The sequence below is a fragment of the Phragmites australis genome, chromosome 6, assembly GCF_958298935.1.
Source record: "Phragmites australis chromosome 6, lpPhrAust1.1, whole genome shotgun sequence".
Lineage (NCBI taxonomy): Eukaryota > Viridiplantae > Streptophyta > Magnoliopsida > Poales > Poaceae > Phragmites > Phragmites australis.
In genome coordinates this window covers 43341586-43358140 of record NC_084926.1, presented here as the reverse complement: position 1 = coordinate 43358140, position 16555 = coordinate 43341586, and the positions used below count along the sequence as shown (strand labels likewise).

General features: G+C 41.4%; 1 protein-coding gene across 1 annotated transcript; it reads left to right on the top strand.

Moving 5' to 3' along the window:
• The first annotated feature begins 6244 nt into the window (after positions 1-6244).
• On the top strand, positions 6245-14099 carry LOC133922675 (26S proteasome non-ATPase regulatory subunit 2 homolog A-like). Its single transcript, XM_062368103.1, has 25 exons — positions 6245-6532; positions 6679-6779; positions 7080-7200; positions 7290-7349; positions 7498-7565; positions 8147-8189; positions 8758-8823; positions 8944-8982; positions 9078-9160; positions 9317-9425; positions 9505-9588; positions 9800-9958; positions 10046-10150; positions 10232-10336; positions 10419-10559; positions 10664-10768; positions 10853-11074; positions 11483-11596; positions 11771-11986; positions 12596-12655; positions 12740-12853; positions 12964-13049; positions 13128-13236; positions 13326-13504; positions 13590-14099. The coding sequence occupies exons 1-25, from the start codon at positions 6419-6421 to the stop codon at positions 13660-13662; spliced, it is 2676 nt and encodes an 891-aa protein (XP_062224087.1). The 5' UTR covers positions 6245-6418; the 3' UTR covers positions 13663-14099.
• The last annotated feature ends 2456 nt before the right edge of the window (positions 14100-16555 follow it).

The following is a 16555-nucleotide window of genomic DNA, read 5'->3' as shown; positions in this document are numbered from 1 at the left end:
GATGGTCTGGTATTAGTTTGTTCAGAGCACCAGTTTAATTTTAGTAGAAGTGGAATTGTCCAGGAAAAATTAAGTTCAACTTACCGGATTATCCGGTGATGCAATGATGAAATCATTGGACTATTTATTCCAGAGGTAATTCCAAGTGATGAAGTTTACCGAATGGTTCGGTGATCATGATGTGTGCACCTGACTCTTATCACCGGCGCAATATTTCTAGAGAGGGTTGCTTCAGATGGTGTGAAGAAGTTCTACTCACCGGATAGTTTGGTGATAGTCAAATATGTACACCGGAGCATTTCCTGTAGAGAAGTTTTCGATGCCAGAAGAAGTTCAACTTAGTGGATAGTCCGGTGATGGTAATGAAATCATCATCAGAGCATATTTTCCAGAGAAGGTTGCAAAAGGGTAATTTTTCTATGTTGTATTCACATGATGGTCCGGTGCTAAGTGTGTGCTCACCGGATGATAACACCTGACTATTTCTCAGCAGTAACGGTTAATGACAGCTGGTATAGTGGGGATTAAAATTTGTACTCATTGGATTGTGTGGTGTGAGTAAGGAGATACTCATCGGATCATTCGGTGTTAACATAAAAAGTGAGTGGTCAGACAATGGCTAAAATTTAGACCTCTAGCCTATAAATACCCCTCCACTTGGTTTCATTTGGTTCTCTCGCGACCCAAAGGGATTCATACACTGTGTGTGTCATCAAGAAGCAAGACAGAGCACTTGAATTGATTTCTAAATCTCTAATTGAAGATTAAGAACATCATTAGTGTTTGGATAGTACCAAATGTGCATCTAGTCAAGTGAAACTATTGGCTTGTTACTCTTGATGGTTGGCAACACTTAGCCGGTATTTGATGATTGAAGGTGTATTGGTGAATTGTTGGAGTTCTTGTGGGAGCCCTATGACGAGTTATGTACTTGGTTTGATGCCCGTCAATCCGAAAATAGAGAAGTGGTAATCATGAGGGAGCTGTCGGTGTATCAGGAACCGGGGGTCCCTGAGGTCCGAGGCCAGGCCAGCCGTCTGCCACGTGTCACCATCCCGCGAGGTCCCTCCCGCGGGATGAGGAAATCTAAGTTCCGGGAGAAGGTGCTTGGGGCCACAACCTCTGGTCTCCGAGCACCCCAGTTTCCCGATGACCCGCAGAGTCCAAGTACCGGGAAGAAAGTGCTCGGGGAGGTGCCTGGTCACCCCCGAGCACCCTAGTCCCCCGACGATCAGAAGAGCTAAGTTCCGGGAGAGAGTGCTCGGGGGGCTGCGTGCGGCAGCCCCCGAGCGCCTAGTTCCCCGAGGGTTAGTGCAAAAGTGCTCGGGAGAGAGTGCTCAGGGTTGCACGTGGCAGCCCCCGAGCGCTCGGTTCCCCGAAGGTTCGTGCGAGAGTGCTCGGGGAGGTAAACAGTGCCCCCGAGCGCCCGGTACCCCGAGGGAAGGGTAGGCGTTCTCGGGAGAGGGTGCTCGGGGAGGTGAACAGTACCCCCCGAGGGGCCCGCCGATGAGGTGTCAACCAGTCAGAGGTCCGAGGCCGTATTTAATGGGCGTGCGCGGCCTGACATCCCCAACTGCTCCTGCCGCAGTGTCAGTCCCTACCATGCTTTGGCAGAGAGGCGTGGGGCCATTAATTGCAAGGGTCCCGTCCCGTATCATCCGGTGTGTCTCGGGATAACATCGCCAGGATCAAGGCGTTCCGCCTGCCGCCCTGCCGTGGCAGAGGAACAAGACAGGGCGGGTACGCCGGGTGCCTCTGTGGCTGCCTGGTGGGCCCTCTCAACGGCGCCCGTCGCCAGGGCGTCCACAGTGACGAGTGACCGAACGCGCGCCGCGTTTTTTCACCGTCCCAGTCATTTCACCCAGAGGAAATGATGACGCCTATTTCAGTCATGGCGTCTTGGAACTTGTACCCCTTCCTTCCCGTTCGGGGTATGTCGTGGCCGGTGAGTGCATAAAAGAGTCGGCACACCAGAAGAACGGGGGGAGACGAGGAAGATGAGCCCCACGACGAACCAAGCAAGCAAACAGAGACATTGTGAACAGGCTTGAGCATAGCTCCAGCCGAAGAACAAGGAGCCTCAAGCTCTTAGATAGATCATCTTTCTTGTAACCAGATACATCCTCAGGGGACATCCCTCAGGACAGTTATTGCATCCATACAGGAGTAGGGTATTACGCCCCCGTGCGGCCCGAACCTGTCTAAACCCCGGTGCATTTATTTCTTTGCACTAGGTCAATCGTCCCCCACCACCGGCCGTTACATTTACTCTCTCATTCATTTCTCCAACGAACTTATTCAGGATCATCCCCCCGGTCGAATCCCTAAAAAGGGGTCTCTCGGGATCCCTGCGACAGGAGTAATCCTCCGACAGGAGCACTTGAGTCTTGATGACTCAAGGGGAGCGATATCCTTGGTGGATGCTCCAACGAAGACTAGGGGAAGATCTAACTCCTCGATACCTCGAGAAAAAATTCGGTGTTCTCTTTTCCATCTTTTTACTATTTTGTAATTTAATTTAAGCATCTACATTCTTACAAGCTTTCAATTCCGTATTTTTTTAGTGTCTTTGATTGCTTGTTTTGTTGCCGTCTCCTAGCTTGATCATTTAGTCGCATTTCCTTTCTTCTAGACTAAGGTTGCTATTTGTTCTAGATTACGGTAGAAGTTTTAATTGCCCATTTCACCATCCTTTTGGGCCATTCGATCCTTTCAATTACGTACAACCTCTATTTCTTGTATCATATCATCACTTTCATTTGATTTTCCCTTAGACATCTCTTTCATTTCATCCTCAAAGTCACTGACCTTAACACCTCAGCCCTCATCCTCATCTGGCAGTGCTTGCACAAATACATCTTCTACATATATATCAGCAACCCTTCCTTTCACAATGCACTTAGACATATGCTGGTAACCCTTGTCATCTACTAATATTCGAATGCCATCATGAAATTACTAGGAAATTACCAATGCAATAGGGTGCCATCAACAACAGTGCAATGGTCTCTAAGGTGTCCTACAATCTCAAGCAACGAAATCTTATCACGCTCTATGTAAGACATAGCCTCTCTGCTTCCTACATAGTGCACATCCTTTCCATAGTGCAAGAACTCCCCATCCAAGTGAAATCGAATTGGGAGCGTGGCACACACATCCATTTCAAGCTACCCTACGACAAAATCAAACAATCACCAACTACACCCAACTAAGAACGAACTCAAATCACCACATCTGGGAAAAACCAACAACAAAACAGTGAGGAACACTACTTACCTCGCACGATTCTTCAACTCTGATCGAACTACACCGCCACGCTATGAATGTCATCCCCGGGAACCAATTTCTTCAATGCCGACCACACGTGGGTCGAATCCCACCGTCGTTGCCGACACTTCCTCTCCCTCAACCATGCGAGCTCGAATGGGGAATGGGGACCTAAACCCTAATCCCCAATCGGGAATAAGACGCGTCTGAATGGCCGTTCCAACTCATATTCTATGTGGATTCCATTCGGGCCAGTGTGAATTTGAAACCGCTATTTATGCACCACTCGGACACAACGGCGTTTCCACATCCATTTTCCAAACATGAAGGGGGGGGGGGTTCTATTTCTGGTATCCCGGTTGCGGGTGGCCTTGCAAGTTGGATCAATAGTTTGAGGGGGTAAAGTGGACCTTTTCCTTTTACATAGTAGAATAAATAATCCCGCTCAGGCCCACCAAAGGTAGGCCTCCCGTCGCTCTAGGTCAGGCTCCACCGGTTGCTCCCATGCTCCGCCCAACAGGGAGCCCGGTGGCGCTAACATCTGCACAAGGCAGACCCTCGTAGAACTTAGCACGTACTGATGCTACCAAGTCTCAACCAAGGTTCGCGTTACCGACCGGAGGTCGGTTACCGACCTCCGGCGGTAACCGAAAAACCGCGGTAACCGCGATTACCGGTCAAAAATTCAAAAAAATTCGGAGAAAATTCATTCGGCAAATTTTAAATTTTTGCGAAAAAATCATGTTTTTGCCCTCTCGGTAACCGAGCGGTTTGGGTCGGTTACCGAGCGGTTTGGGTCGGTTACCGAGCGATTTTCTCGCATTTTTGATTCGGTCGGTTACCGAGCGGTTTGGCTCGGTAACCGCTCGGTTTTCTCGATTTATCGAGCGGTTTTATCGAATTTCAGCGCAGTTCAACAAAAAATCTAAAAAAGGGTTCAATCTTGTAAAATCAATAACTAATTCATCCGAGCTTCAAATCAAGTGAAACAAATTTTGTTGGATTCCTTGTAACATGATCTACATGATAAAAGTATTTATACTCATAAAAAGTTCAAAATTTTCTGTGAGAAATTTTATTTGTTAAACCAAGGTAAATGCATAGTTTACTCTTTGCTAATCCAAAAATCATGAAACTAATTTTGTTAGTCTTCTTACATGATCCTATATCTTTTAAAAATATATGAACTCATGAATTAGTTATTGTAACATGCATGATTGTGTAAATGTGTTGCGACTAGATTAATTCATAACTGACCCATCACACCTTAAAAATTAGTGAAACCACTTTCATTAGCTTATTTATATTATGATTTACGTATAAAAAATAATAGTAGACATGAAAAAATTAATTACAGTGATTTTTCTTAACATATTCACTTTATGCTTGTGAACTTTGTAAAAATCATAGAGAATTTAATAAAACTCTAAATAAAGTGAAATCAATTTTAAAGGTTCTCTTAAAATACGTTTTATACAAGAAAAATATGTGTTTGCATGTTACACTTTTCCTTAACGTGAGTTAATAATTGAGCCGCACGCTTCAATTTTTTTCATTTTTTTCAAACTTTCTCCCTATAGAATATGATGCAAAAGACATTATTTTTGAATTTTTTTTCACAGATGTTCTTAGAATTGTGTCTAGTTTTTTTTAAGATTTTTTTTGAATTTTTTTAAATTTTTTTATTTTTTCAAATTTTTTGAATTCAAATTTCGGTTACCGAGCGGTTTTTGAAATCGGACCGGACCGGGAAGGTCGGTAACCGCGATTTTTGAGCGGTTACCGACGGTTTTTTGAACCCTGGTCTCAACACTTAAAAAATAGCGCTAGAATAATAACGCACACTTGGTGTGATCTGGCCAATCATCGATAAAAAACATACGAAAAGCATGAACTAACGACCTGTTTAATTCATATAGTAAGGTTGCCACTATTAGTCATAACTTTTTGTCAAACTCGCCTTAAGTTAGTTGGTGAAAAGCTTCGCCAAACTTTGGTAGGACTAAGGAACCTTGCCACACATCTTTAGTCATTGACATACGGGACCCAAGCATCAGAAAAGGAGTCTTGCCATAGCTGCGGCTACAAACCAAACCGGTGTTTAAGCTAGTTAAATTTGTCTAACCTTAGGCGTGGCAAGCTGTGGCTATAACCAACCATTAATCTCTACTATATAAAACATGAGTCGGTTCGACGTCATCTCTTCTCTTACTTCCCTCATATATAATAAAAATACCTAAAATTCGAATAATTTATCCACTTTTATCATGGACCCTCATCCTTCAGCCTTTCTACCTCATTACCAGATATGAATATAAAACATATTTTACTAATAAAATAAGTAAAAAAATTAGGAGAGAAATTAGCGAATAATCTCCTCCTTTTATTTCGGATACCATCTAAAATCAAACTACGGCATCGCTCCTAACGTATTCGTTCGTCGACGCTCTTATGACATATCCAAAACTACATACCTTGAGCTTGTGCTTGATGTTACTATATTTAGTGATTAGCAGATGATCTCCTCCTTTTGTTTCGGATACTATTTGAAATCAAACTACGGTATCGCTCATGACGTATTTTTTCGGCGACGCTCTTATGACACATTCAAAACCCTATATCTTAAGTTTATGCTTGATGTTACTATATTTAGTGATTATATTTCTGTTACAACGCACAGACACCTGCCTATCTATACTATACTGACAAGATTATATGGGCTTTGAGCGGGCCGTACCGCACGGGTTGCGCACTGCAGAGCTGGCATAGTCCGGGACTAGACCTGTAGTGGTGGGCCTGACCTTGGGCGATGTCGCCATCAAACCGCTCTTCCGAATCAGCCCAACAAGCCCGTGAGTCCAGCCTAACAAAACCAATCACTCTGGATAAGGACGGCCCACATCCAATGGAGCCGGTCGAAGAAGCAAACGATCGTACGGCCCAGGTCCATTCTTGGAGGAGGGGCAAAGCGAAGCCGAAGCGGAACAGGAAGAACGGCTCGGCCTCAACAAGCAAGCAAAGCGAGAGATCCCCCTCCCCTTCCCCTCCGCCTTTCGCCTTCCACCGCAAGCGACCGGGAGGAGGCGGCGTCCTGCGCTCTCTCCATCTCTCTCTCTCGCCTCCCGAGCCCTAACCCTAGCTCGTCGGAGCCATGTCGCCACCCGAGAACCCCAGCCCCGCCGCGCCGTCGGAGCCTGCGCAGCCGCCGCCGCCGCCGGCCAAGTCCAAGGGGAAGAAGAAAGACGAGAAGAAGGACGACGATCTGGTGAGTACGCTTTCCTCTGTCAACCTCTCCGTGCGATGCCCAAGCGGAACGGAATTGCCGGAGGGCAAAATCTCGCTTTGCTTACTTCGAATCGATCTGGGGATTTGCTATGCCTGATGCGTGGGATGGTGGTGGTTTGGGCGCAGTCGGAGGAGGATCTGGCGCTCAAGGAGCAGCTCGAGCTGTACGTGCTGCGGGCGCAGGACGCGGATCCAGGCGTGCAGAAGCTTGCGCTCGAGGGCATGAGGTATTTCGCTTTCTGAACCCAGCAGTTGCAGTTCTAGGATTGCGTTGCTCCCCCCCCCCCCCCCCTCAATTTTGCTGGGTAACTCAGTTTTGTTGTGCCTATTATACTTGTTCTAGGTTTAAATTTACCATCTTTGTGGGAGATAGTTGAATGTCAACTGTTTTTTTTCTAATGCGTTGAGATTAGGAGCACCTTTTTGTGAGTGAGAAGTATAATTGAGTGCTGCTACTGTATTTTTGTGTAAACCAGGAGCTTGTTTCTTTAACTCCTTTTGCTTCCGCTGAAACTGATCCTTTACAGGCAGGAGATTCGTTCTGCCACAAGCTCAATGACTTCTGTCCCGAAGCCACTGAAATTCCTCCGCCCACACTATGGAACCCTCAAGTCCTACTTTGAAACCATGCCAGAATCTGATCTGAAGGTTTGTGTGAACTGTTGGTCTCTCAGTTGCGCTGTGGTTTTAGACGTGGCTTTGGTACGCTGCTGATGTCACCTTACTACTATTTGCAGAAGTACATGGCCGACATACTGTCAGTGTTAGCCTTGACAATGTCTCTTGAAGGAGAAAGAGTATGTGCCTGCCGCAATAAGTTTTTCCCCACTGTCATAGACAAAGACAAGACATTTCTTTGATTGAAAAGAAATCCTCAGTTGTTCCTATTTAACCGCAGTTGAACTCACCTGCTAAAGTTTGATTTCCTCCTTTTAATTGTTTCAGGAGAGTCTGAAATACCGTTTATTGGGATCTGAAGGTGACATTGGTTCATGGGGTCATGAATATGTGAGGTATGAACAAAACTGAATTATATTTTTCTACCTGCTCTTCCAGATCTCCTTTAGTTAGTGAAGTCTAAATATGTCTAGCATGCTGTATTGACAATATTATCCGTGCAAAATTATGGGAAAATATTTCTCTAATCAAATCTTTGTAAGCATTTATTGACTGATGTATCACATTATATCATGAAACAAGAAGTGAACCTCCTGCCTCTATTCACAATTTACAAACTTGGTCAAATCTGGTACATATTCTTTATCACAGTCATATTATTTTAGGCACTATGCTATTTACTGCTTTCCTTTTCTTCTCCCTAATTGTTAGGTTGAACTTCTTGATTAACTTCCTGCCTACTTTTCTGTACTTGGTTTTCTTTTAGAGGACACTTGTCGTATATAGTTATCTCATCCCGAAATGCCCATGATTCAGCTATGTTCCAATACCTTAGAGGAATTTAATCTATTGTTTGTTCTGATGATGTGACATATTTTTTCCTGTTGTTTTTATGCTACATTTAAATTTTTTTGTTTACATGTTATTTCCTTATAAAATTGTTGGATACTAAACAAATAGCTGCCTCAATGTACAGAAATTTGGCAGGCGAGATTGCACAAGAATTCCAAAAGCGCCAGGTTTCACTCTCATTCATCGATAATACAATTACTTGAATCCTTTTGTATCGTTATTATTTATAACTTCTACCAGGGTTTTAATCTGCCTCATTCTTCTATTTAACACCCTAATGAAGTTGGGAAAAAATGTTTTTCGTTGTTTCTAAGGCTTAATTTCCTACCACATCTGACCTATTTGATTAATTCCTGACAAACAATACTTTTTTTTCATTGATAACAAAGTTGTAGACTTTTGCATAACATAAATTTGAGCTCCTAGTGTCGATTGTTGAATAGCTGAAAATGACGATGTGTCTTATTTGATAAGGTTGGCGGCAACAACTGCCTTTTATTCCTTTGTCTCAGTTTCTTTATTCTCCCTCGTTATTTAGCATTGTCATCATTTCCGCGTACCTGGTAACCATGTGAAATTTCTTTTGCTAATCACTGCAAATTTTTATTGTTGCTTGTTCTGTCTTTTGTCCCAATTCTATTGGGCTGTAAAAATGAAACTAAGTTGTGGACCCTGTTTATTCTGTTCCGTTCTTTAGCTTTCATGCCTCTAATGCTTGTTTTTGTTGTTTCACAGGATGATGAGTTGCCCATTGATGCCTTAATGGAGCTAGTGCAGCAAATTATTTCATTCCACATGAAGGTTCGTTCTGATTAGAATGATCGAATGTCTACTTATTCTGTTACAGCATTTTGAACAATGCAGTGTGTTCTTTTTTGTCATTTCTGTTGTTAATTATTTGTTCTGTTGTTTTTTTATTAGCATAATGCTGAGCCTGAAGCCGTAGATCTTCTTATGGAGGTATCTTCAATTTTTATACTATTTCTCTCAAAGTATGCTCCCAATATTTGTTTGCTAAAGAATGCACTGATGCATGATATTTCATTGTTTTGTAGGTTGAAGACCTTGATTTGCTAGCTGAGCATGTTGACTCTACAAACTACAAAAGAGCTTGCTTGTACCTTACTAGTTCATCCAAGTAAGTGAGCACATTTGGTTATACACTGCTATTTTCCTACTGTATGCCTTTGTCACATTGTGTTATTGCTTCTGCTCTTGCTTTGGATTGAGTCTATTGTTGAATTTCTGAGAAATTAAATTAACACTTTTCTGTGCCCGAACATGAAACTTGCAGATACCTTCCTGCTCCTGATGATATGTTGGCACTTGACATAGCATATACCATTTATATGAAGTTTGGAGACCTTGCAAGTGCTTTGAGAATTGCTCTGCTCCTTGACAAAGTGAATACATGATTATCCCATGCTATACCCCTTCATTTATAACCAAATTTAAACTGACATGCATTTAAATGATTTGCAGTCCATGCAGTATGTGAAGCAAGTTTACACAACAACTGACGATCTTCTGCTCAAGAAACAATTCTCATACATCATTGCACGCCATGTATTCCCCCTTCTCTCTCTCTCTCTGTGTGTGTGTGTGTGCGCGCGCGCGTGCGAGTGCTGCGTTCGTGTGTGCCAGACTGTTCATCCTTGCACACAGATTTCAGTTTTGCTTTCTTCTGTACCCTGGGCTACACCTTCCTGCATGATTTTTTTTTCCATAAAAATGGCTTTTCCCCTACTTTTTAACCGTGAGCTCTACTCTTCTGAAGGGTTTGGCCATGGAGATTGATGATGAGATAGCTGCTGATGACAATGACAAGGAGGTTTTGCAAGAAATAGTTAATAATACGAAGCTGAGTGAGGGATACCTCACTCTTGCTCGAGATATTGAGGTCATGGAGCCAAAATCTCCAGAGGATATATATAAGGTGACCTATATTTTACTTCCTACAATATTTGTGGAGGCACAATTCAATCATCCATAATAATTTATGGTTATGCTTTATAATTTGCAGGTCCATTTGATTGATGGCCGTGGTGCCAGCTCCAGTCTTGATTCTGCAAGACAGAATTTGGCTGCAACATTTGTCAATGCGTTTGTGAATGCTGGGTTCGGCCAGGTTAGCTTTTCAGAAAAATCTGTTACTAGTGATCCTTTTTGTGAGGAAATAGTGCATCTTAAGATCATTTCCTTTGTGCAGGATAAGTTGATGACTCCACCATCTGATTCTTCCAGTAGTGGGTCTTCTGGAAATTGGTTATTCAAGAACAAGGAACATGGAAAAGCCAGCGCAGCAGCTAGTCTGGTATAATTACAGTATTTTCTATGTTTCTAACGATAACATCTGGTTTGAGCTATCCAATAATAGGAAAAAACTTTATTTCCAGGGAATGATTCTCCTGTGGGATACTGATTCTGGGCTTGCTCAGCTCGACAAGTACTTGCATAGTACTGATGCTCATGTTGTTGCTGGAGCTTTGCTTGGTATTGGAATTGTTTCTTGCGGTGTGAAGAATGATTGTGACCCTGTATGTGCTCCACTTTATTAGTTCCCTGCTCTCTCCCTCGTCCTCCCCCTCCCTCTTCCCTTCCTTCATCTTTTTTTTTCTTAATAGCCTAACCGTTTTGCCAGGCACTTGCTATTCTCATGGAGTATATTAGCAAGGATGACTCAAGCATACGGATTGGGGCAATATTGGGTCTCGGTATTGCATATGCTGGTTCCCAGAAAGATGAGGTGGAAATGAGGGCTTATTATTGTGTCTTACTGTCTCAAAGATTGGTTAAATGTTCCTTATTAACAACATTTCTCAAATTTCAGCTTAAAATGCATCTATCGGGTGTGTTGGGAGACTCCCAATCACCTCTTGAGGTCTTGGTCTTCTCAGCCATTGCCTTGGGATTGGTGTTTGTTGGTTCTTGCAATGAAGAGATTGCGCAGTCCATCATCTTTGCCTTGATGGAGCGTAGTGAGGCCGAGTTGGCTGAACCCATTATACGGTTGCTTCCAGTTGCACTTGGCCTTCTATATCTTGGAAAACAGGTAATTTTGAGCAACCGTTGAGAGATTGTTCAATTCTAAGGTTTGCATTTTCGTTGAGTAGGTTGAGTATGAAATAAATTGTTGCTAGGTGCTCCTTAGACATATCCATCCGGAATACTATTCGTTACTTTTGATTTTAAGTATTTACCTATTCTTTTACTTAAAAAGTTATTATTTCTTTATTATGAGTCACCATGCTTATTCTTCTGTGGATTCCATTTCTTGGATCCAAAAAATTGCCTAAAACTTCTGATTGTAATTGTTACCACTTTCTGTTTACCCTGTTGCTGCATGCCACTGTTTCCAAATGTAGTTTGGATGTATCATTGCCCCTGCTTTTTTATAGGTCACTTTAGTGACTTTCAAAGATGTGGTTAACTTATCACTAATAGGCAATGCCTATTTCAGGAGAGTGTAGAGGCTACCGCAGAGGTCTCTAAAACATTTGATGAGAAGATAGGGAAGTACTGTGACGTAACACTTATGTCACTGGCATATGCTGGAACAGGGAATGTGCTTAAGGTACTTTACCTTAAATGATATTTAATATTTTGAATGGCTTTTAAGCTGAAATTTCAAGGTTTTACTAGTTTGTACTTTCTAGGTTCCTTATTAACATTTCTAGGTTTCTAGCACAGCTTCAAACTAGTAAAAAATTTGAATGGCTCAAATAAATGTCTCGAATTCTGTGTGCAGGTTCAGAAACTTATTGGCATTTGCTCACAGCATCTTGACAAAGGTGAAACACACCAAGGGCCAGCTGTCCTTGGAATTGCTCTTATTGCTATGGCTGAAGAATTAGGGGCTGAAATGGCTGTACGTTCACTTGAGCGTCTTTTGCAGTATGGTGAGCAGAATATTAGACGAGCAGTTCCTCTTGCTCTCGGTATACTCTGCATATCTAATCCCAAGGTATGTGAATAAAATGATCTTACATCTCTCAAAAATGTAGAATCTAGCTCATGCTCGAATCATTAATGCCTGATAAACAAAGTGTTAAGAGCTACAAGGTTGCAAGCAAAACTGTATTATGTTTGAATCCTTAAATTCCCCATGGGAAATTTTCAGTGCTGGTTGGTAAAATGGTCAAATTGTGTTAATGTGCTGGGAAAAATCCCTCTAGTAAGACCATATTAATGGAGTTACTACATGAAAGTGCTAACCTCTTTGATGCACTTGCACCAGCACACACACAACCGGGAACATGTATGCATGCTTTCTCAATAAATTATTGATCACCATTTTTTTGGAAAAAAATTGTGATTATGAAGCCAATCTTGCAAAGTTAGGTGTGCAAGCTAACTTTGTTTTTTTGTCCTCTTAATTCAAGACTTCCTTTCCCTAATACTGTTAATATGGGCCCATAACCCAAGAGTAGTCATCAAGTTGGACCCAGTGCCATATTAGGAACACAGCACATCTAAGCAAGGCAGATTTTACTGCAACACCTTATAATAGACACTAGTATACTGTACACCCCATCAGGTATTCTGATTACATTTCTAACACTCACCTTGTCAGGTAAATGTGATGGATACACTGAGCAGATTGAGTCATGACGCGGATGCTGATGTGTCGATGGTTTGTACCTTTACCTTTTCTTAACCTAGCTGTTCGTTTCTTACTTCTCAGGTTATATCTTACATCCTAATTACGTTTCTCTAGGCTGCAATCATCTCATTGGGTTTGATCGGTGCTGGCACAAACAATGCCAGAATAGCTGGCATGCTTCGCAATCTTTCAAGTTATTACTACAAAGAAGCTGCTCATCTATTTTGTGTAAGTATAATTCCACAATGATCTTTTGGCATCCTTACTCCATGTAGATACAATGTTTTCTTGGTTATATTGAAGTTACATAGATTGATTAATTTTAATGTGTTCATCAGGTAAGAATTGCTCAGGGACTTGTTCACCTTGGTAAGGGTTTGTTGACCCTTTCTCCATACCATTCTGATCGATTTCTTCTTTCCCCGTAAGTGACTACCCATAAACATTCAATTCACACTTAAATGCTACTGGACTACACTTCATTTTTTTTGTGTCTTTGTAGAATGGCGCTTGGAGGGCTTGTAACTGTTCTGCATGCCTGCCTTGATATGAAGTCCACCATTCTAGGGAAGTATCACTACATTCTCTACATCATCGTCCTAGCAATGCAGGTATTGTTCATTAGTCAATTGCTACTTCCATGAATGGACCAAACAGGGTTGGATACTATTGTTGAACCTTTTTTTTTTGGCTTATACAGCCTAGGATGCTTTTAACGGTGGACGAGGATCTGAAGCCCCTCTCTGTTCCAGTCCGGGTTGGGCAAGCTGTCGATGTGGTTGGTCAGGCCGGAAGACCTAAAACAATTACCGGCTTCCAGACACATTCGACACCCGTCTTGCTTGCAGCAGGGGAGCGAGCTGAACTAGCGACTGAAAAGTAACCTGCAATTCGAGCAATGTGTTATATCATCTGTATATGTTCACCACAGGAAACCTATTAACTGTTCATTTGTGTTCTGCAGATACATTCCACTGACATCGGTACTGGAGGGCTTTGTAATTCTTAAGAAGAACCCAGAATATCATGAGGAGTAAGACAATTTATTGGCCTGATATGATACTGATTTCGGGGCTCGCCTGCATTGCGGACTCATAGCCCTGTTGGTCGTCGTCGGGGACCCTTGTTATGCCCTTCCATCTCTGGCTTGGCACTTCCTGGTGGTTCATCAGACATTGCTTTTCATACCAGTTGTAGCTGACTTAAGCGCGTTTGGTTTGGTTTTGTGATGACTGACATACCACTTCGTATCCCAACCGGGGCACGTAGGAGTTGAGTACTTAAGTTGCTGTTTACTTCTACCACCAGCTTTTTTGTATCCATCAAATATGTATCAGAATTACTGGGGACATCTTTAGAACTGATTTGGTGGAGGTGATACGATGGCATACAGTAGCATTTTTGTTGTTCGACTCGGGCGAGAGACGCAAACTTTTGTTTGGTAAGTTGCGCCATAATTTGTCCTGTCATAGCATTTCTGTTGTTATAGCTTTCAATGTTTGCGCTAATTGTATTGAGGTCGTGAAATGCATGGCCTATTCAATTGCCGGATATTCCTGTTGTGAAGCTGTGATACTGTCCTGCACCGTGCGTGTCTTCCCCTCCTGCACCTTGCTTCACCTCATTTATAAGGCTCAAAATAATAACATTGTCTCTAGTAACAAAGTTCCCGAAAAATATAAGTATGGTGGTATAGCTTCTTAAAAGCAAAATTTGGTATATACCAAACCAAGCCAAGTATTTCTCCTGTAGAGCCTTCAATTTAGGCAAGCCGACTGAAAAAGATAATTCGTTGCTTCAACTTATTTGAGATAACTCGTTGCTTCAACTTATTTGCTACAAAGCCGATACGTTGCTGTGTTTGTTTCGCTGAGTGATCCAAACCTAATGAAGTCACATCCTTTGCGCATGTTTGATAGAGCTCTAGCTAGTAAGTTTTGAAGTTTATATCTCTTATTTCTAGAAATGTATGGTGTTGAAGCTGTTGAGAATAAACATATGTGATTAATTAGGTGTCAACTACAAGAGTTATATGAGTGTCTCCTTAATAGATGTTCTCACATCATGTCCATTTAACATGTATAAATATATAAATATTCTTATCAATGAATATAAGTAATCACTCTATATTCTCCACTTTCTGTCTTCTATCAATTTTCTATTCTCAAGACATTATCAGCCTTTTTCTCTACATGCTGTCAAAGAACAAGTACAGTCACGAAGGCCTTCATCACAGGATGTTCTATATTGCTAGTAGGCCAAAACAGAAAGTATTGTTGGTTCTCCATTCGAGCAATACCTAACAGTGGAGAGACGATCAGAGTAAGCACATCACAAACGACAAATAGAGGTCGATCCGTTGCAATGAAGGCATCGGGGCCATACCAGGAGCACATTGGATGGCACCGCGCGCAAGGAAACATCGCCATGGATTCATCCACTCCAATAGAGAAGCTCAAATTCTATACTTAAGGAAACCAAAATATTTCTAAACTATTATTAAGAGATAAGAAAATATTTTGACAATAGTTGGACGTGATGCAATTATTTTTGGCTCTACTCGTGCCATAATTACTCTTCCTATAAGTACACAAGTCATAATCAACAATGCTTTATTGTATCCTGATTCAATCCGTACCTTACTAAGTTATAGAGATACCTATTAGAATGATTTTCATATTGAAACTCATAATGACAACAAAAGAAAATTTTCTCCTCTTAATCTTAATCAACGGATATGACAAACTTCCCTATATACCATATAGATTTTTCTATACATACATCAAACCCGTATCACATATTGCGTACAAAATAATTTTCTATCTTGATCAAATCCTTGGTCACTCTATCTTGGAGATGATGAGGAAAAAATATTAACAATTCTATTGGTCACAATATTTCTAAAATCTTTTAGATTTGTGTCCATCGCATGTATCACATGGAATTTAATTTTAAGCATTCTTACCTTAAAATTCAAAATGCGCAATCTAATTTCTTGAACCCATTCAAGAACATATATGTGGCTCTATTAAGTAATTTTATGGACTATCTAGGTACTCTACAATGCTGATTGATATATCTACGAAATAGTCATATATGTGTCTCTTATACATAAGGCAGCACACTTATGCCAAACTCATTGCTCAAATAATAAAAAATAGAGTAAATTATGCTGGACGTAGGATCAAATCCATTCACATGGACAGTATCGTTTCTTAGCATGCATTCAATTATTATTTAACTTTGGGTACTACTGTATTAAGTACCATATGTGCACATTTATAATGGTCTAGCGGAATATCTCACCAAGAGAATCAAATCATTTGTATGACTAACTAAAGAATTACAATTTGCTAACATCTTGTTAGTGACATGTGGCTTTACATACTGCATCATTAAATCAAATTCATCCAACTGCAATTATACGACTCTCTCTGTTGCAGTTAATATGTGAAATTTTGGCTTGAACTAAGTATTTACTATTTGCAAATCTGTTATGTTTTGCGCGTACCGATATCACCACTGTACAGCATACATCAAAGAGCATTGGGGATCTATATAAAGTATAATTATCCGTCAATCATATAATACCTCGAGTCCCTCACAGAGTACGTATTCATTGCCTATGTTCATAATATTTTGAGAACAATTCTCGGCATTAGGGGGAGATTAATACCACGAAGAATGTCAGCAATCATAAGAGAATATCACACATGTTCACACCCAGCCCTCATATCCACGTACCAGAGATCTGAACTCTTATTCAGAACATCTTAGATTTGCAACATATTGTAAATAATCTATCAGATGCGTTTATTCATCATAAAAGTGTCATTAAATCCGATTCTCGCTATTAATATACCAGAAAGAGTGGAGATACCTAACAAAACCACTCAACTCCCACACCAAAATAAGAGGGGAAGAAGTATG

What these genes read in the sequence shown, in the direction of transcription:
- LOC133922675 (XM_062368103.1), top strand. Translation starts at nt 6,419, where the DNA reads ATGTCGCCACCCGAGAACCCCAGCCCCGCCGCGCCGTCGGAGCCTGCG. An exon ending in TGGGGTCATGAATATGTGAG is followed by an intron (nt 7,566 to 8,146) that starts GTATGAACAAAA and finishes CTCAATGTACAG; the next exon opens with AAATTTGGCAGGCGAGATTG. An exon ending in CCAGCGCAGCAGCTAGTCTG is followed by an intron (nt 10,337 to 10,418) that starts GTATAATTACAG and finishes CTTTATTTCCAG; the next exon opens with GGAATGATTCTCCTGTGGGA.